This window comes from Piliocolobus tephrosceles, chromosome 16 (genome assembly GCF_002776525.5).
Source record: "Piliocolobus tephrosceles isolate RC106 chromosome 16, ASM277652v3, whole genome shotgun sequence".
NCBI lineage: Eukaryota > Metazoa > Chordata > Mammalia > Primates > Cercopithecidae > Piliocolobus > Piliocolobus tephrosceles.
Genome location: NC_045449.1, coordinates 9,575,805 through 9,596,934, shown reverse-complemented (window position 1 = coordinate 9,596,934; position 21,130 = coordinate 9,575,805). Strand labels below are relative to the sequence as shown.

At 43.5% G+C, this 21,130-nt stretch overlaps 1 protein-coding gene across 2 annotated transcripts in view; it reads right to left on the bottom strand.

Moving 5' to 3' along the window:
• CFAP52 (cilia and flagella associated protein 52) overlaps positions 1–21,130 on the bottom strand; it is a 60,259-nt gene that overhangs the window by 4,057 nt on the left and 35,072 nt on the right. For both annotated transcript variants that reach the window (XM_023190894.2, XM_023190893.2), the window contains 4 exons: positions 11,981–12,129; positions 7,050–7,195; positions 3,832–3,983; positions 726–828 (listed from right to left, as the gene is read on the bottom strand). In XM_023190894.2, the coding sequence (XP_023046662.1) occupies positions 726–828; positions 3,832–3,983; positions 7,050–7,195; positions 11,981–12,129 (550 nt within the window). The remainder of the gene's footprint in view (positions 1–725; positions 829–3,831; positions 3,984–7,049; positions 7,196–11,980; positions 12,130–21,130) is intronic.

Below are 21,130 nucleotides of genomic sequence, written 5' to 3'. Positions count from 1 at the left end.
TTTTTTTTTTTTTTTTTAGACAGAGTCTTGCTCTCTCACCCAGGCTGAAGTGCAGTGGTGCAATCTTGGCTCACTGCAACTTCTGCTTCCCAGATTCAAGCAATTCTCATGCCTCAGCCTCTTGAGTAGCTGGGATTACAGGCGCCCTCCACCACACTCTACTAATTTTTAGTAGAGATGGGGTTTCACCATGTTGGCTAGGCTGGTCTTGAACTCCTGACCTCAGGTGATCCGCCCCCCTCAGCCTCACAAAGCACTGGAATTACAGGCGTGAGCCACCACACTTGACTCCGTGTGTAGATTTTTAGTGTATTGATGAAGTACAGTGCTGAGAGATGCGGAGCTCTATTGCCTTTCTGTTTGAATTTAGTCAAATTAACAACCGGTTTGGGCACAGCAATTCTACTCCAGTCTCAGAAATTCCCTAATAATAAAAACCAATCTATTGAGTACCTACTATGTGCCAGGCCCCCTGCTGTAAGCCCCATAGGCGAGCATGACTTTAATCCTCACTCTGTGAGGTCAGTGGTACCATTTCCACTTAACAGGCAGGGAAGTGAAGACACTGGAAGGTGATATGGCCTTTCAAAAGTGACATGGCTGATTGATGACAGACACCATTGGAACCAAGATGGTTTGACTTGAGAGCCTGCAGCCTCCGCCACAACGCCTCACTGCTCTTCTCTTGCACTGGAAAGATCTCACCTCTTGCTGGGAGGACTCACCTTTCTGTCTGTTCCACTGGTGATGATCTGGAACTCCTCAGGGTGATAGCACACGCACTGGAATAAGGTGTTGGCTAGTATCATCTGATTCCTCCTGAGACGCCTGGAAAGTAGATTCAAAAGCTGCGAAAGTCGACTTTCTCTTCCCTCGGAAATGTATTCACTATTCAGGCTGGATTTGCTGCAAGCTGGGATTTGGGTTGGTTTATCTCTGTGCCAAACATCTCATACTGCCCAGCACGGTGGGGCCTGTATTTCTTCAAAACAGACTTCAGGTCACCCCTGTCCTCTCTACTTCTGTGTATTCTCGTTGGCCTATCAGTGACCACCAGAGGACAACAAGAAGGGACCTTTCCTAAAGACAGAGCACAGAATTCAGCGAGAACCCTTAAGTTGCAGTGAAAAAGAAGCAGAAGAGGCTGAACTCAGAGCCAAACTGCTGCCTCCCACACAATGTACTTGATTCTTGAGGCCACCATTTGGAAGTGGAGCTCCTTACAGTCTGAGAACCAGAAAGTGGGGAGGGGCATTTTATTTTATTTATGTTTTAACCATCGATGTATCTAATTCACAAATAAAAGCTGTAGCAAGATGTCATGTACACATTTGTACACAGGTTTGGACATACCAGATCATGCACAACCCTCAGAAAATACAAGCCTGTCACGTGGGGATGTTGCAAAAGCTGGCAGGCTCAACCCTTGTCTGTATATGGTAAGAAGTCCCTCCCAAGACCCCCCCCCCCCCCCCCCCGGGGGCCCCCCAGAGACAGCTGGCCTCCTGCAGCTGAAGAGAGCCTGGCCTAGGAAGGGTGTTTTAAAAATGGGTATTATGGGCCGAGTGCAGTGGCTCACACCTGTAATCCCAGCACTTGTGGGAGGCCAAGGCAGGCAGATCACCTGAGGTCAGGAGATCGAGGCCAGCCTGGCCAACATGGTGAAACCCCATCTCTACTAAAAATACAAAACATTAGCCAGGCGCGGTGACGGATGCCTGTGATCCCGGCTACTTGGGAGGCTGAGGCAGGAGAATCACTTGAACCCAGGAGGCAGAGGCTGCAGTGAGCCAAGATCATGCCACTGTACCACGCCTGGCCAAGATCTGCATTTTAAACCAGCATTTCAGTTGATTTTTATGTGCATAATAGAACCCCTGCCTTAGATACTGTACCAAGAAATATGTAAATATCGCTTCTCCTTCCGTAGACAATGTGGTGGGTGGCCATCTCACAGGCCAGGCTTTCCTGGCTAAAAAATGCACCTTCTGCACAGTTGCTTCTCATTATGGAAGTTTTCAAACCTGGTATCTGAGCTGAGCATTTTTAAAGATTTTGGCACAAGAATTCCTGCTACACAACAGAACAGCTTTAAGGATTTGAGGCAGTCACAAACCATCCATAGAAATAAGTTGAGACACGTCCTTCTAGTTCTATATTTTCCCAGGAGGAAGGTCAGGTATATAGCCTAACACTTCCTACAAGTGTGGTTCTTGAACCAGTGCTCTCAGTTGGGAGCTTCTCAGAAATGTGGAATCTCAGGTACCACATTAAATTTATTGAATCAAAATCTACGTGTTTAACAAGATCCCCAGGAGACACACAGGGCTAGAAGACAAAAGCTTGCTTTGTGGGGGCTTTTTGTTTGTTTGTTTCTTTGTTTGCTTTTTTAAGACGAAGTCTCATTCTGTTGCCCAGGCTGGAGTGTGGTGCCATGATCTTGGCTCACTGCAACCTCTGCCTCCCGGGTTCAAGCGATTCTCCTGCCTCAGCCTCCTGAGTAGCTGGGATTACAGGCATGCACTACCACGCCCGGCTATTTTTTGTATTTTTAGTATAGATGGGGTTTCACCATATTGGTCAGGCTGGTCTCGAACTCCTGACCTCGTGATCCTCCCACCTCAGCCTCCCAAAGTGCTGGGATTACAGGCATGAGCCACCGTGCCCGGCAGTGCTTTGTGTTTTTTTAATGTGTTAAGTACACAGTGAGTTCTCATTCCCATCAAGTGTATCTCATATTCTTTGTCATGCATACCTCCTTCCTCCCATCTTTGCACTTATCCTCGTCTCTCTTATGCAGTGATACAAAGGCAGTGCCTCGTAGGAGTGGTAGAGGGGTGATAGGTGGGTGGGGAGAGGGGTTGGAGGAATAGGGTCTGATTCTAAAATAAAAACACAGCAAAAGTGCTTATAGTCAAAAATTCAAAAAGCCACTTTTCAAAAATCCTTTGAGTTACTCCTACAATAAAGTTCATATGCTTTGGTCTAGTTAGTTTGAAGTTAGTCATTCTATGGGGGTGTGATATGCTCAGGGCATAAGAGGTCCCTGGGAATGTGGCCAACCGAGGAGAAAGGCAAATGTATGTCCCACCAGCATCCCTCCCCTCCATGGGGAGTTCATTCTGGGCTTCATCTAACTGACTGGAATGATCAGAGGCACTGCCTGCATTAGTTATTTTTCTTTTTTCTTTCTTTCTTTCTTTTTTTTTCCTTTTGAGACAGAGTTTCACTCTTGTTGCCCAGGCCAGAGTGCAATGGCGTGATCTCAGTTCACTGCAACCTCTGCCTCCTGGGTTCAAGTCATTCTCCTGCCTCAGCCTCCCAAGTAGGTAGGATTACAGGCACACACCACCACACCCAGCTAATTTTTGTATGTTTAGTAGAGAAGGGGTTTCACCACATTGGCCGGACTGGTCGCAAACTCCTGACCTCAGGTGATCCCCCCTCCTCAGCCTCCCAAAGTGCTGGGATTACAGGCAGGAGCCACCGTGCCCGGCCTTACATTTGTTATTTTTCTTGCCCCCTTTCATTTGGGACACTTAGGGTTGAATTCGTGTAAGTCAAACCATGCTTCACTGTGTGGACACAGAAAGCTATTTCCCTATCTCACCAGAAACTTCTAACATTCAGTTCTTCCTGGAAATTGTAACCCTTTCCAGCAGCATTGATAAACCATGGACAGTCATGAACGGCTTCTGATGAACATCCCTCTACTGTGTTGCCTTCAATAAGATTTCTACGCTTCATTTGAATCGTCTCTCATGTTCAATAAACTGTTGGCATGATTGGATTTTGGAGGTACCACTGCATCCTCCCCATCAAGGTACCTACACAAGGTCCCAAATGATACAAGTCCCATCGGTGCTGGCGGTGACACACTCCTCATTGTTCCTCTTCACCCTAATGCAGGAGACTGAGGACTTGTGTTCCTTCAGGGCCTCCTCCAGCTTCTGGGTCTGACAGCCTATCTGCCATACCCTCACCTGAAAGCCACAGAACACAGGATCTTGATACATACTTGGGACTTCTGAAGGGATAGGAAAAGAGTGCAAGAGCTTTGTCACCTTTGCTATGCTTGATTTTTGTGTGGTTTCTTTGTTGTTGTTTGTTTTTTGAGGTGGAGTCTCGCTCTGGCCCAGGCTGGAGTGCAGTGGCACGATCTCAGCTCACCACAAGCTCCGCCTCCCAGGTTCACGCCATTCTCCTGGCTCAGCCTCCCTAGTAGCTGGGACTACAGGTGCCCGCCACCACGCCCAGCTAATTTTTTTTGTATTTTTAGTAGAGACGGGGTTTCACCGTGTTAGTCAGGATGGTCTCGATCTCCTGAGCTTGTGATCTGCCCGTCTCGGCCTCCCAAAGTGCTGGGATTACAGGCGTAAGCCACCGCGCCAGGCCTGATTTGTGTTTTTTTAATTCCCTGTCTTCCTCTCGGTTGGGTGGGGTGGGAATGCTAAGTTGAAGGGCAGGAATATTCATGTATAAGATGTGATCATCTTCAACAGGGCTTGAAAAATGCTACTAACAATCCTGTACCTGCTTGTACATACAGGCTGAGAAATGTAATCAGACACCTGCTACGCAAGTTGATAATGCAAGGGCCAACACCAAACCAAGTGAAATAATGTCTGTTCACTTCTGCTGATCACGGCTCTTAAATTTCTGGTACCATCGGGAAATTTTGTGGGTACCCAGAGCCATATTTAAACTTTCATGATCAGTTGTTCAATTTTGATCGTGTAAAAGCAATGGTTCCCAACTCGACTGAATCCAATACCTATTTTATATCACAAATGTTTCCAAATGCCTGTATATCGTCCTGGAGTGAAATTCATTGGTAATACAACTACCTACACACAAAATTTAAAATCATCAATATGATGCTTTAATAAAAGGGATAGGTAAAAGGAAAGTTGTTTAGTTAGTATAGTATTCCTTTATTTATTTATTTTTATTTTTTGAGATGGAGTCTTGCTCCCTCTCCCAGGCTGGAGTGCAATGGCGTGATCTCAGCTCACTGCAACCTCCGCCTGTTGGATTCAAGCAATTCTCCTCTCTCAGCCTCCCAGGTAGCTGGGACTGCAGGAATGCACCACCACACCTGGCTGATTTTTGTATTTTTTTTTTTTCTTTTTTTGAGACAAAGTCTTGCTCTGTCACCCAGGCTGGAGTGCAATGGTGCGATCTTGGCTCACTGCAACCTTTGACTCACTGCGCCCGGCCTAATTTTTGTATTTTTAGTAGAGACAGGGTTTGGCCATGTTGGCCAGGCTGGTCTCAAACTCCTGACCTCAGGTGATCCACCCGCCTCGGCCTCCCAAGGTGCTGAGATTACAGGCGTGAGCCACCACTCCCGGCCTGTATTCTTTTAATGGACAAAGGATATGTCACAACTACACCAGAAAACATAGTAGTCAGATGCTTATACCTTCTTATAATGACTATGTTGGATTTATGAAAAATAAGACGAGCACAAACTATTCTGTTCTTCCTATGACAGGGGATTAAGGAAAGGAAAAGAAAACATCTCAAAGAGAAAGGGAAGACTTTGGGGTAGGAAAGAATCTGGGGCACAGAGGAGGAGAGATCCAGAGAAAAATGTGCAAGTAAAAAGTGTTACAGCCTCCTCAAAATAATGGAAAGAAAAAGCTGAGCGTGATCATTTAAAAATAATGTCAAAACGTCTGGGTGTATTAAAGAATTGATGCTAGGCTGGGCACAGTGGCTCACGCCTGTAATCCCAGCACTCTGGGAGGCCAAGGTGGGCGGATCACAAGGTCAGGAGATTGAGACCATCCTGGCTAACATGGTGAAACCCTATCTCTACTAAAAATACTACAAAAAATTAGCCGGGCATGGCGGCAGGTACCTGTAGTCCCAGCTACTTAAGAGGCTGAGGCAGGAGAATGATGTGAACCTGGGAGGCAGAGGTTGCAGTGAGCCGAGATCGTGCCACTGTACTCCAGCCTGGGTGACAGAGTGAGACTCTGTCTCAAAAAACAAAACAAACAAACAAACAACAACAAAAAAAGAATTGATGTTAAAACCATCACCTGCTTTGAAAGATAAGATGAAGACAATTTATACAATTACGATTCTTGGAGGAAAAGAGCAAGCAAGTCAAAACACTGGCAAAACACCCATGTGAATTAATTAACTCTAGTCCACACAGAACACTTTCATGTCTGTATTGTATATGTCCTTTCTGTGCACAAATGTATATTCTGTGCACAAAGATATATATTTATAGGCAGGGTGCAGTGGCTCATACCTGTAATCCCAGCACTTTGGGAGGCCAAGGCAGGTGGATCACCTGAGGTCAAGAGTTTGAGACCAGTCTGGCCAAAATGGTGAAACCCCATCTCCAGTAAAAACACAAAAATTAGCTGGTTGTGATGGCGGGCGCCTGTAATCCCAGCTACTCAGGAGGCTGAGGCAGGAGAATCGCTTGAACCTGGAAGGAGGAGGTTGTAATGAGCCAAGATTGAGCCACTGCACTCTCCAGACTGGGTGACAGAGTGAGACTCCATTTCAAAAAATATATATATATATATATACATTTATAATATTAGAACTTTTATTTATGATGTATTTTCGGATCTCATCAAAATGTTAATTTGGTCCTGCTTGAATCCTAGCACAAGTGTGTATTTTTAAAAGGAAATAGATGGCGGCCAGGCACGGTGGCTCAAGCCTGTAATCCCAGCACTTTGGGAGGCCGAGACGGGCGGATCACGAGGTCAGGAGATCGAGACCATCCTGGCTAACACGGTGAAATCCCGTCTCTACTAAAAACTACAAAAAAACACTAGCAGGGCGAGGTGGCGGCGCCTGTAGTCCCAGCTACCCGGGAGCCTAAGGCAGGAGAATGGCGTGAACCCGGGAGGCGGAGCTTGCAGTGAGCTGAGATCCGGCCACAGCACTCCAGCCTGGGCGACAGAGCGAGACTCCGTCTCAAAAAAAAAAAAAAAAAAAAAAAGGAAATAGATGGCTTCCTATAAGGCAGTTGTTCTAAATAGAGCGTTATTTTTTCCAATTTCTGCTTTCAATACCTCCCCTTCCCCACCGCCACTGATGACCCTTTTACAGTCACTGGTGGTGGCGATGGCGGTGACACCGATCCTGTGAGCATTGTTAATGACGTACATCAGTCGGCCTGTCTCTGGGGCGAAGGCTCGGATTTTACCGTCGTTCCATGCTGGCATGAAAGGGAAACAAAAGGCAGGCAGGATCAGTACACGCACCCTCTCTCTGCAGGCTGCTGGCCTCACTAAGGAGAGGCAGGCCTGGCAGCACTGTGGTGGAGGGAGGAGACCAGCTCAACTGAATGGTGGTCATCATAGGCCCCTTTCCCCTCATACCCCACACTGGTCACACTTGGCTAAGGGAAAGGAGTGGTTTGTCTTGGCTGAACCTACCTATAGGTGCATCCCATGCCAAGTGAGGGAGGACAGGGAGAGGGGAAATGAGGGAGGCCCACTCCCACCTCTCCCAGGAACCGCAAGACTTGTACACCCAACTAGCTAGACGATATTGTGCTTGAGATATACAATTGAACATTTCCAAATAATTGTTGTCATCCCATCTACCCCCACCTACCCCAATCTTTCAATGGAATGCTTCTCCTCCACCTTCCACTATCTTTCCCATCTCAGTATGGGAAAGATGCCACCACCCATCCAGTTGCCTAAGCCAACAGCCTGAGTCTTCCTTGATTACCCTCAATTCCATCTACCCAACCCAATCCAACATCCAATCCACCAGCAAGTTCCACAAGCTCTACTGTTAAAAAACATTCAAATCTGACCACCTCTCAACAGTTCCACCGGTACCTCCTTCATCCAAGGTACCACCATCTTTCTCCTGGATTATTATAACAGCTTATGCTTGCTTCCACTCTTGCTTACAACCACCTTTTAAAAATCATGTCACCTTCTTGATCAAGAACTTCCTTTTTTTTTTTTTGAGAAGGAGTCTTACTCTGTCACCCAGGCTGCAATGCAGTGGCACGATCTTGGCTCACTGCAAGCTCCACCTCCCGGGTTCAAGCAATTCTCCTGCCTCAGCCTCCCGAGTAGCTGGGACTACATGTGCGCGCCACCATGCCCAGCTAATTTTTGTATTTTTAAGTAGAGACGGGGTTTCGCCATGTTGGACAGGACAGTCTCGATCTCCTGACCTCATAATCCGCCTGCTTCGGCCTCCCAAAGTGCTGGGATTACAGGCATGAGCCACCATGCCCATTCAAGAACTTCCTTTTTTATTTAAAAAAAAAAAAAAAAAAGGCTCATGTCTATAATCCCAACACTTTGCACTTTGGAAGGCCAAGGTGGGTGGATTTCTTGAGTCTAGGAGCTCAAGACCAGCCTGGAGAACATGGCAAGACCCAGTCTCTACAAAAAATACAAAAAAAAAAAAAAAAATTGCCAGGCATGGTGGCGTGCACCTATAGTCCCAGCTACTCAGGAGGCTAAAGTGGAAGGACTGCTTAAACCTGGCAGGTAGAGGTTGCAGTGAGCCAAGAGTCCGCCACTGCACTCTAGCCTGGGCAACAGAGTGAGACCCTATCTCAACAAAAATTAAAAAAAAAAAAAGTGGGGGCTGGACACAGTGGCTCACACCTGTAATCCCAGCACTTTGGGAGGCCAAGACAGGTGCATCACTTGAGGACAGGAGTTGGAGACCAGCCTGGTCAACATGGCAAGACCCCATCTCTACTAAAAAATTTACAAAAATTGGCTGGGCCTGGTAGCAGCATGCCTGTAATCTCAGCTACTCAGGAGGCTGAGGCAGGAGAATCACTTGAATCCAGAAGGCTGGAGGTTGCAGTGAACTGAGATTGCACCACTGCACTCCCAGCCTGGGCAACAGAGCACGACTCCATCTCAAACAAACAAACAAACCCTTCCAAAACATTTTCCCACTGCATTTAGAATTAAAATCCAATCCAAATTCCTTTTTCCTCCATGGTAACTAGTATTTGTGCCCCCCCCCCCCCCCCCCCACCCATCTCTTTTAACTTCTTTTACTAGCTCTCCCTGAACCCTTAGCCCAACTACCCACTAAGCCCCAGACACACTGGCCCTCTTGCTATTCCTCAAATATGCCAAGTGATCTCCCACCTCAGGGCCTTTGCACTTGCTGTTCCCTCTGCCTGGAATGTTTTCTCCCCAGATCTTCATGTGGCTGGCACCCTCTCATAAGCTTTAATGCCACCTTAGCAATTTAAAATAGCATGCTAAAGGTAGATCCCATTTCAGCAAAGATTTGAGGAAGTGAGGGGCTGAGGCAGTGAGCCATGGGGATATCTGGGGAAAGAATATTTCAGGCAGATCTAAGAGTCAGAGCAAAGGCTCTATCTAGGCCCAGTGTGTTTGAGGAACTGCAAGAAGAAAGTATGGCTAGAAGGGGTGAGTAATAAGAGGAAGAGCTCCAGGTAACAAGGGGAAGGTGAAAGTGAAGAAGGAGAGAAAGTCACAGGGAGTCTTGCAGGTGACAGGGGGAATTTGTCATTTACTCTTAGAGGGTAAAAGACTTTTGAGCCCTAAATATGGCATATTCTGACTTACGTTTTGTTTCTTTCTTTCTTTTTTTCTTTGAGATAGAGTCTGCGTCTGTTACCCAGGCTGGAGTGCAGTGGTGCAATCTCGGCTCACTGCAAGCTCCACCTCCCGGGTTCAAGAAACTCTCCTTTCTCAGCCTTCCAGGTAGCTGGGACTACAGGTGTCCGCCACCACGCCTGGCTAATTTTTGTGTTTTTAGTAGAGATGGGGTTTCACCAAATTGGTCAGGCTGTTCTCGAACTCCTGACCACAGGTGAAACCCCATCTCTACTCAAAAAAATTGTAAAAATTGGGCCAGGCACGGTGGCTTATGCCTGTAATCCCAGCACTTTGGGAGGCCGAGGAGGGCAGATCACGAGGTCAGGAGATCCAGACGATCCTGGCTAACATGGTGAAACCCCGTCTAGACTAAAAATACCAAAACACTAGCCGGGTGTGGTGGCGGGTGCCTGTAGTCCCAGCTACTCGGGAGGCTGAGGCAGGAGAATGGCCTGAACCCGGGAGGCGGAGCTCGCTGTGAGCCGAGATCACACAACTGCACTCCAGCCTGGGCAACAGAGCCAGACTCCGTCTGAAAAAAAATAATAATAATAACAAAAATTAGCTGGGCGTGGTGGCGCATGCCTGTAATCCTAGCTATGTAAATCAGGTCCAGGTGCGGTGGCTCACACCTGGCCTCCAAAGTGCTGGGATTACAGGCATGAGCCACCGCGCCAGGCCCTGACTTACTTTTTTTTTTTTTTACGAGACTGAGTCTCGCTCTGTCGCCCAGGCTGGACTGCAGTGGCGCGATCTCGGCTCACTGCAAGCTCCGCCTCCTGGGTTCACGTCATTCTTCTACCTCAGCCTCCCTAGCAGCTGCAACTACAGGTGCCCGCCACCACGCCTGGTTAGTAGAGACAGGGTTTCACCGTGTTTGCCAGGATGGTCTCGATCTCCTGACCTCGTGATCCGCCCACCTCGGCCTCCCAAAGTGCTGGGATTACAGGAGTGAGCCACCGCTCCCGGCCCTGACTTACATTTTAAAGCAGACCTCTGGCTTCTGGCTTCTGTGTTGAGAACAGACTGCGGGAAAGTACGCTGGGTGAGAAGAGAAGCAAGGAGACCTGGTCGGAAGGTACCAGAGCAATCTAGGGAAGAGATGCTGGTGGCTAAGATAAGCCGGGAGATAATGAGGAGTGACGGACCTTGGATGTACTTTGAAATGAGCGTCATCAGGAGATATGGATGTGGGCATAAGAGAGAAAGGGGAGGCAGTGAGGACTCCAAGATTTCTGTCCTGAGCTGCCTTCGCTCTAGATGTAAGGTAAGCCCAGAGCTCCTGGCAGCACCATGTGGAGAAGACATGGGCAGGGTGGGGTAGGGACGCTAACGAGGAGGAGACAGGGCCAAGAAAAGACGGGTGAGGGCCGGGTGCAGTGGCTCACGCTTGTAATCCCAGCACTTTGGGAAGCCGAGGTGGGTGGATCACCTGAGGTCAGGAGTTCAAGACCAGCTTGGTCAACATGGCGAAACCCTGTTTCTACTAAAAATACAAAAAAATTAGCCGGTCGTGGTGGTGCTCGCCTGTAATCCCAGCTACTCTGGAGGCTGAGGCAGGAGAATCGCTTGAACCTGGGAGGCAGAGTTTGCAGTGAGCTGAGATCGCATCATGGCACTCCAGTTTGGGCAACAAGGGTGAAACTCCATCTCAAAAAAAAGAGAAAGAGAGAGAGAAACGGAGGAAGGGAGGGAGGGAGAGGGGGAAGAAGGAAGGGAGGGAGGGAGAGAGGGAGATGGGCTCCTGGTGTCACCATTTTTATAGCTGTCACTAAAGATCCACTGAACTTTTCATTGATGTGCAGCGCCATATGTACTTTCTGAGCACTGGGGAGATTTGCAGATAGATTCAGCATAAGACAATACTAAGAAATTACTGTTTTAAAGGAAAATATTTTTAGAGATACATGCTGAAGTCTTTAGAGGTGGAATATCATGCCGCCTATAATTTATGCTAAATGACTTTGGCATAAAATAATAAATTGAGTTAAAAATAAATTCCCGTTGAGGCATCGCTTCGTTTGGGTCAGGTTTTTATCTCTTACACAACCAAAGGGGTCCTCACATGGGGGGCCCTGTCCTCACTGAGGCCACAAAATCCTTTTCAAAACTGAATTTCTAAATCTTCCTACTAGAGAGAAAGATACACGCTATATGCAGCAATGTGGGAGAGGAGAAATTGCTATTTGGTCCTTCCTAGCTCAGAAAGTCTCCCAGCTGGAAGGAAACTCCAAAGAGAGGCTAGATTAGAAGCAAGAAGGGGGTGGACAGTGGGAGGCTGTTCTAGGTTATCCACGCGTAGAGACTAGTATGGGAGGAGAGTGACAAGAATCAAAACCGCAGCTGGAGCTCTGAGCCAGATCTTGACATGTGGACCTTACCTGAAATGATGCTTTTGCCATCCCTCATGAAATCGATGCCGTGGCACGTCATGTTGGGCACGGTGATCCGCAGTAGCTCCCTGTTGGATGATGTGTGCCACACCCTGATGTCCTTCTTGGCACAGGTTGCAAATAGCTCAGCAGTGCCACTGCAAGGAAGCCATCAAGAGATGCAACCACAAAAGATGCAGTTTCCCACATGCATATTTGACACCAAAATGTGTTTCACAAAATATAGGGAAAGGCTGGGCGCGGTGGCTCAAACCTGTAATCCCAGCATTTTGGGAGACCGAGGGAGCTTGACAGACCAAAGAAGGGTTTTGGGTTATCTGCAAACATTAATTCTGGCAGCATTGTCTTTTTCTTTTTGAAAATTTTAATTAAATTGTCTACTTGGCCAGGCACAGTGGCTCATGCCTGTGATCCCAGCACTTTGGGAGGTCAAGGCTGGTGGATCACCTGAGGTCAGGAGTTTGAGACCAGCCTGGCCAACACGGTGAAACCCTCTCTACTAAAAATACAAAAATTAGCCGGGCGTGGTGGCACATGCCTGTAATCCCAGCTACTCAGGAGGCTGAGGCAGGAGAATCGCTTGAACCTGGGATGCAGAGGTTGCAGTGAGCCGAGATTGGGCCACTGCACTCCAGCCTGGGCAACAGAGCCAGGCTCCATCTCAAAAAAAAAAAAAAAAAAAAAAAAAAAAAAAAAAAGAATGTAGGGAAGGATGCCTTTTATTATCTGAAGGCTTAATGATTGTCTTACAGACCATTTGACACATCTTGTATAATGGTATGTAATGCCCTCTAATCATCTGTGGACCATCTTTTGTAGTCCTTTCTCTTTAGGAAGGGTTGGGACAAAGTTGCTCAAAAAGAATAAACTGATTTAAAATTCTCACAAAGTCTTGGTAGACTGGAGGACAGTAAGTAACATTTGTCTTTTCTATAAAACTACTTTATTGAAGCCCGATGTGGTGGCTCGCACCTGTCATCCCAGCACTTTGGGAGGCCGAGAAGGGAGGATCCCATCACTTGAGGCCAGGAGTTCAAGACCAGCCTGAGCAACATAGTGAGACCCTCCCTTCACACAAAAAATAAAAATATATAAAAATCAGTTGGGTGTAGTGAGGCATGCCTGTGGTCCTAGCTTCTTGGGAGGCTGAGGAAGGAAGATCTCTTGAGCCCAGGGGTTGGAGACTGCATTGAGCCATGCCACTGCACTCCAGCCTGGATGACAGAGTGAGACAAGAGAACTTGCCTCTAAAAATAAAATGAAATAAAATAAAAACCACTTTATTGAGGTAAAATTGACAAACAAAAAGCTGTACATATTTAATGTATATTACCTCAGTTTGGAGACAAGTAGACACCTATAACATTTCTTGAGATAAATATGCCGTTGGATTACTTGTATTAAAAGAGAATAAAGAAACCTTTTCCTGTAAAGTAGACAATCTTTTTATTTATTTATTTATTTATTTATTTATGTATTTATTTATTTATTTATTTTTGAGATGGAGTCTCGCTCTGTGGCCTGGGCTGGAGCGCAATGGTCCAGTCTCAGCTCACTCCGCCTCCTATGTTCAAGCAATTCTCCTACCTCAGCCTCCTGAGTAGCTGGGATTACAGGCATGTGCCACCATGTCCAGCCAATTTTTGTATTTTTAGTAGAGACGGGGTTTCACCATGTTGGCCAGGCTAGTCTCAAACTCCTGACCTCAGGTGATCCACCCGCCTCGGCCTCCCAAAGTGCTGGGGTTACAGACGTGAGCCACTGCGCCCGGCCAAGTAGACAATCTTATTAAAATCTTCAAAAAGAAAAAGACAGAGGTGCCAGAATTAATGTTTGCAGATAACCCAAAACCCTTCTCTGGTCTGTCAAGCTAAAGAAAAAAAAAAAGAGCAACCTGTAAATACAATGTGATTTACCAATATGTCAAAAGATTACAGATTATTCCAATTTGAATAAGAAGAAGGAATAATATTGGGGTAAAATAAAGACCAGTTGGTTTATAAGTATAAATTTCTAGCTTGTGTCTGTGGAGACTGAAGTTAATTTTTAGGTTTCAGTACCTGTCAGGCAATGTCTACATTTTTTCATGAACACATTTCAAAAAAGAGTCCTTTTCTCTTATTTTAAGACCTACTCACTTTAGAATTAAAAGAAAAAATAAGTGGATCCCTTCCACACATTTAATGTTGGGGCTCAGTATTAAAGTTATGATGATGGACTACTTAGTTAGAAAGAGTAAGTGCTGGAATGAGACAGCAGATGTGATGGGGCCTCTTGCTAGAAATCTTGATTAACAAAAATCAAGTCAACATTAGAATGTTAATATTTATTTAAAATTAGAGGAGTTTATATTACATAATGCCTTTGGTGAATGGGCTCCTCCTTCGAGGGAAGTAAGCTCCTAAAGAGGTGTACTCACGGACCACTCATGAAAATCAAATATCATGAAATGAATGCCCCCTAAAGAACATTCCAGGCCAGGTGCGCTGGCTCACGCCTGTAATCCCAGCACCTTGGGAGGGCCAAGGTGAGTGGAGCACCTGAGGTCAGGAGTTTGAGACCAGCTTGGCCAAGATGGCGAAACCCTGTCTCTACTAAAAATACAAACATTAGCAGGGTGTGGTGGTGTGCACCTGTAGTCCCAGCTACTTGGAAGGCTGAGGCAGGAGAATAGCTTGAACCCAGTAGGTGGGGGTTGCAGTGAGCCGAGATCATGCCATTGCACTCCAGCCTGGGCAACAAGAAAGAAACTCCATCTCAAAAAAATAAAAGAACTTTCTTCCAAACTCTCTACCCTTGATGGCCTATCCACTTCCTCAGCAGTCAAGCCTAGTTCAAAACTGAACCACCCAAGTGGTAGATTGTTCTTAGTTTAGGGTCTGAGAGGTGAAGTTCCAGAAAGAACCCAATTGATTGGATCATGATGAGATACCAGGCCCATGTGCTCCCTCTCTCCCACCTAAAATCCCTTGAAATGAAGAGATTTATAGATACAGATGTAGCTATAGATGTACATAATCTTGCCCTTAACAGTACAGGAAAGTAGTAAAGAGTATCATCACATAGGTCAGGAACATTGTGGATAAATAGAAATCAGACAGATAAGACCTGTAGAGAAAAACTGAGCTCAAAAGCATAAGCAGAGAGTACATCTTGTAAGACTGGAGCACTGAACTGGTCACACACAGTTTCTCACAAATAACAATTAGAAAAACTGGATGAATTAAAAACAATAACAAAAATCTTTTTTTTTTTTTTTTGAGACAGAGTCTCGCTCTGTCGCCCGGGCTGGAGTGCAGTGGCTGCATCTCAGCTCACTGCAAGCTCCGCTTCCCGGGTTTACACCATTCTCCTGCCTCAGCCTCCGAGTAGATGGGACCACAGGCGCCCGCCACCTCGCCCGGCTAGTTTTTTGTATTTTTTAGTAGAGGCGGGGTTTCACCATGTTAGCCAGGATGGTCTTGATCTCCTGACCTTGTGATCCGCCCGTCTCGGCCTCCCAAAGTGCTGGGATTACAGGCTTGAGCCACCGCGCCCAGCCAACAAAAATCTTAATGACACTAAAAACCTCTAAAATTAGATAGAAATCAAGAAGAGTTTGCTCTTCTAAGAGTGCAACCAACTGGAAAGGGTTTAGGATTGTTAGCATGTGGCTTTCTCACATGTGGGAGCCTCTAACTCCCACAGCTATGGTGGCTGTAGAAAAAGGTGGCAGAAAAACTATGGCCTTCACAGCTAACAATGCTACAGATCAGAGTTAAGGGCTAGAAAATCAGCTGGAATTTAAAGGGGGAATGTCCCATTGGCAAGAGAACCACAAGAATAAGATGTAAATTCTGGTTATAAACACTGCCCAAATCTCTGTCGGGTAGCTACATTACACATGTATTGGGGGGAATACCAAGAGAAAGAACAAGCAGGCAGAGATGACAGAGGATTCTATTGTTTTTTTTTTTTTTTTTTTTTTTTTTTTTTTTTTGATTTTCTTTAAGGACTCTACTTTTAAAGACAGCTACATGGGGTCAATCTCAGAGGTTTTTTGTTTTCTGTTTGTTTGACTTTTTAATTAAATACATTCCCCAAATGAGCTCAGCTTGGATGGCAGGAAGCTGAACCTTGCAGGCTTCAAGTGACACAGCTTGAGGTTAGCAGAATATTTGGAAAATAGGGAGAAGTCACTAGAAGAAAGGAAATCATGGAAAGGGTGAGCTTCATCTCTGCATAAACCCCTGGGTGACTGCCAGATAATGCAAGCCCACAGAAGAACCCAAGGCCAGGCTAAAAAAGCAGCAGTGGGAAGTCATGAGAATATCAGCTGATGCATACTATGGGGAGGCAAAATTTGCAGTTTGAGTCCATGCCAACAATCCTCAGAGAACAGACTTGCTATAGTGTATTCTATATAATACTGAGTTTTCAACAAAAAAATTATCAAACATGCAAACAAATAGGAAAATGTGACTCAGAAAAAAGGTAGTCAGAAGCAACTGACTCCAAGTAGACCTAGGTGTAAAATTAGCAGACAAAAACTTTAAAGCAGCTATTTTTAAATATATTCAAAATATTAAAGGAAACTGTCATATCAATAAGTGAACAGATAGGTAATCTGAACAGAGAATTAGAAACTATATATGTAATATTATAATGATATACCTTATAGCAATAATATATTTTTCTATAGGTAAGAAGTACAATAACTAAAATAAATTGACTAGGTGGACTCAATGACAGATTAGAGATGGTAAAAAAAAAAAAAATCTGTAAACTGGAAGGTAGATTTAATAGAGATTACATACTTTTAAAAAGAGATTTAAAAAATTGAAGAAAAATGAACAACCTAAAACTAAACACAGATAATTTGAATCTCAGGGGAACAGAAGTGAGAAAAGGTGGAAATTCTTAAGGAATTTCTGATGGTCTTCATTCTTATATATCTAAGCTGCCATCTGTTATCTTTTCCCCCTCTAAAGAACTTTGTTTAGCATTAAGAAAAAAAAAAGAGAGAGAGACAGGATTTCACTCTGTCTCAGCTTACATATCAGCTAAATATCAGCTTATAGATTCAAAAAGTTTAACAAACCCTAAGAAGGATAAACACAAAGAGAAAGACAGATCACAGTAAAACTGATGAAAGACAAAAGCAAAGAAAAAATCTTGAAAAGTAAGCAGAAAAATGACATATTACAAAGAGGAAAATCATAAGAATACAGAATGACTTCTCATTAGAAAGTCTGGAATGATGTATTCAAACTAATGAATAAATAGAAAACAACTGGGCAAGAATTCTGTAACCAGTGAAACTGTCTTCAAAAATAAAATCTAAAAAAATGTTTCCAGATAAATAAAAACTGAGATAATGCTTCACCAGAGGCTTATACTTTTAAAAGATGTTAAATGAGCCAGGCAAAATGGTATGCACCTGTAGTCCCAGCTACTCAGGAGGCTGAGGCAGGAGGATCACATGAGACCAGGTTTTTAGGCTGCAGTGTGCAATGATCATGCTTGGGAATAGTCACTTCACTCCATCCTGGGCAACAGACTGAAACCCTGTCTCTCTCTCTCTTTATTTTTTTTTTTTTAAATGCTAAACAAAGTTCTTTAGAGGGGGAAAAGATAACAGGCACCTTAGATATATAAGAATGAAGACCATCAGAAATACTCAAATATGTAAGTAAGCACACAAGACATTTTAAATGTTTTCTCTTAATTTCTTGAAAATGTTTATGATTCTTTAAAGCAAAAATTATAATATTGCATTCATAAAGTTTTATGCGGTTTGTAAAAAGGTTTAATACAAATGTATGAAAAATTACATTAACTGTAAATGGATTAAACGTTCCAAATAAAAGCAGAGATAGACTGGATAGAGAAGTAAAAACCAAGTATATGCTGTTTTTTAAGAGATGTACTTTAAATATAAAGACACATGGAAAAAATAAAAGGGTTAAAAAAAGATTTATCCTGCTAAGAGTAAGCTTAAGAAAGCTGTAATGAGTAGATTAAAATTATACAAACATACTTCAAATCAAAGAAAATTACTAGAGACAAAGAGGAACACTTTAATAAAAATGTCAATACAGCAGAAAGATATAATAATTAACAACACCTAAAAATAGAGCTTTAAGATATGCAAAACAAAAACTGTGAGAAATAAAGGTGAAACTCTATATTCGTTGATTGAGATTTTAACATTTTTCTTAGTAACTGATAATAAAAGTGGACTAAAAATCAATAAGGAGAAGAAGATCTGTATGACACTAACTACATTAAAAGCTTCCACAGAGAAGAAAAAAGATCTCCAAGTATATATTGAAATATTCTATTTACATAAAGTTCAAAAGCAGGTAAAACTAATCTATGAGACTAGAAGTTCAGGTAGTGATTAAGTAGAAGGGTGAGGGTAGTGATTGGAAGGGGTGTTTGGAGGATGATAAAAATGTTCTATTGCTTTACCAGGGTGATAGTCATATAGGTGTGGTAAGTCATGGAGGTGCTTATTTATGATTTATGTATTTTGCATATATGTTACACTTCAACACAAACTCCATTAAAATTCTTTTTATACTGCACCAAACTATTATTCAAGTTTGAGGGTAAAACAAACATATTTTCAGGTAAGCAGAGACCAAATTTTCTTTCTTTCTTTTTTCTTTTCATCTTCTTCTTCTTGCTTTTTGTTTTGTTTTGTTTTGTTTTTTAATAGGAACAGGGTCTCACTCTGTCACCCAGGCTGGTGTGCACTGGTGTGATTGTAGCTCATGGTAGCCTCAAACTTCTTCCCACCTTAGCCTCCTGAGTAGCTGAGACTAGAGGCAGTGCCACCAACATGTCCAGTTTATTTATTTAGTTTTGTAAAGATGAAGAAGGGGTGTCTCACCATCTTACCCAGGAGAATCTCAAACTGCTGGGCTTAAGTTATTCTTCCTGCCTCAGTCTCGCAAAGTGCTGTGATTACAGGCATGAGCCACTGCACCTGGCTGAGACCAAATTTTCTGTACATAGATTGTTTCTGAAAGAATTCCAAAAAAAAAAAAAGAATCCAAGGGGATTGATGTGTTTAAAAAAAAAAAAGAGAGAGAGAGAGAGACTGATAAAATCAAAGATCTAGAATTCCAAATAATTTCAACATAGGACATGGTGGAGGAAAGGTGAAAATAAAAATATGCTGAGACTCTTACCTTTTTGGCAGATTGGATACAAACATTGGTTAACTGTAGTCTTCCATAAAAAACTATATTTAAATATGCATATTAAAAATTTAGAGGTTGACTGCAGTGGTTCTTGCCTATAATCTGAGAGGCCTGTGCTCTGGGAGGCCAAGGTAGGAGGAGTGCTTGAGGATGGCAGTTGGAAATCAACTTGGGCAACATAGCGAGACCCTGTTTCTGAAGGAAAAAAAAAAAAAAATTTTTTTTTTTTTAATTAGCTGGGCATGGTGGTGCACGCCTGCAGTCCCAGCTACTCCTGACCAGAGGTTAAGGCAGGAGGATTGCTTAACCCCAGGAGTTTTAGGTTGCAGTTAGCTATGATTGCATCACTGTGCTCTAGCCTGGGTGACAGCACAAGACCTTATCTCCTAAAAACAAAACAAAACAAAACAAAACAAACAAAAAATTTCAAGGGTAACTACTAAATGAATACAAATAAAGTAGATAGTTTCCAAGTTGTATGCAGCAAAGGTTAAAACAGAACCAAATAAAACATGATGATTACAAGAAAAGACAAAAAAAAGTAAACACATTAAATAGAAAAATCTATAAACTTATCAGATAGTAATAAGTATGAATGAATTAAATTCTATTAAAAGACTAAGACTTACCTAAAACTAAACACTAATAAGTTGAAAATAAAGAGTTGGAAAAAAGACAATACACTCTCTTTTGCTACAATGCACGTTTCTGTAATGAATATCATCTTACATGCAATTGGTAAAAAGGCAAATGATAGTAAAACCGCAATTATTTTTGCACCAACTTAATAGAATATTACAGAAGTTTCATTGGTTCATGCATGATTTATCTCGGTATAATAATGCTTTGGTATATAAAGTAATAGCAACTGAAAACAAAGAACATTAACACAACTAAATTAGCAAGTAAAGGAAGAAAGCAGTACCATACATTTAGTCTATGTTCTTCCTCTTAGTTTAGTTCATCTCCACAACTCAGCAGCCTCAAGTCTTTTTAAATCTCCTTTTAGAAAGTTACCCTTACTTATTGAAAAGTGAAGTCCTATATTTACTGCAGTATTTCTTTACTTATTAGGAAGTTAATAAACCCTTTCTAACTGTGCTAATATTTTATTAAAATTGTGACTGGTTTGTTAGTGCTCTGATTACAAAATTGCATCAGTGTTAAGAGGTCTGGCCTAACCACAGTGATTCTCAGCTAGGGGTAATTTTACCACCAGGGGAAGTTTGGCAAGGTCTGGGGATGTTTTTTGGTTGTCATAATTGCAGGGAAGGAGCTGCTACTTGCATCTGATGGGTAGAGGCCAGGGATACTGCCAAATGTCCTTTAACGCATAGAACAGCATCCACAATACCAAGTTATCTAACTCAAAATGTTAGTAGTGCTGAGGTTGAGAAATCGTGGCGCCTAATTCAATTTTTTCCAGAAGTCCTTCTGTTGTTGTTGTTGTTGTTGTTTTAGTATATGAAGTTTAGGTTTTCCAGTGAATTCATTTATTACATTATAGCAAAAATAGCTAATTAGTAAATGTTATTTTAAAAGAATGAAGATGTGGTAATCTTAATATCAGACTAAGTAAAATTGATGGCAAGGGAAATATTTTGAGAGGCCAGGCGTGGTGGCTCACACCTGTAATCTCAGCACTTTGGGAGGCCGAGGCGGGTGGATCACCTGAGGTCAGGAGCTCATGACCAGCCTGGCCAACATAGTGAAACCCCATCTTTACTAAAAATATAAAAATTAGCTGGGCATGGTGGCACACGCCTGTAATCCCAGCTAACCAGGAGACTGAGGCAAGAGAATCGCTTGAACCTGGGAGGTGGAGGTTACAGTGAGCCGAGATCACGCCACTTCACTCCAGTATGGTAACAGAGCGAGACTCAGTCAAAGAAAGAAAGAAAGAAAGAAGGAAGGAAGGAAGGAAGGAAGGAAGGAAGGAAGGAAGGAA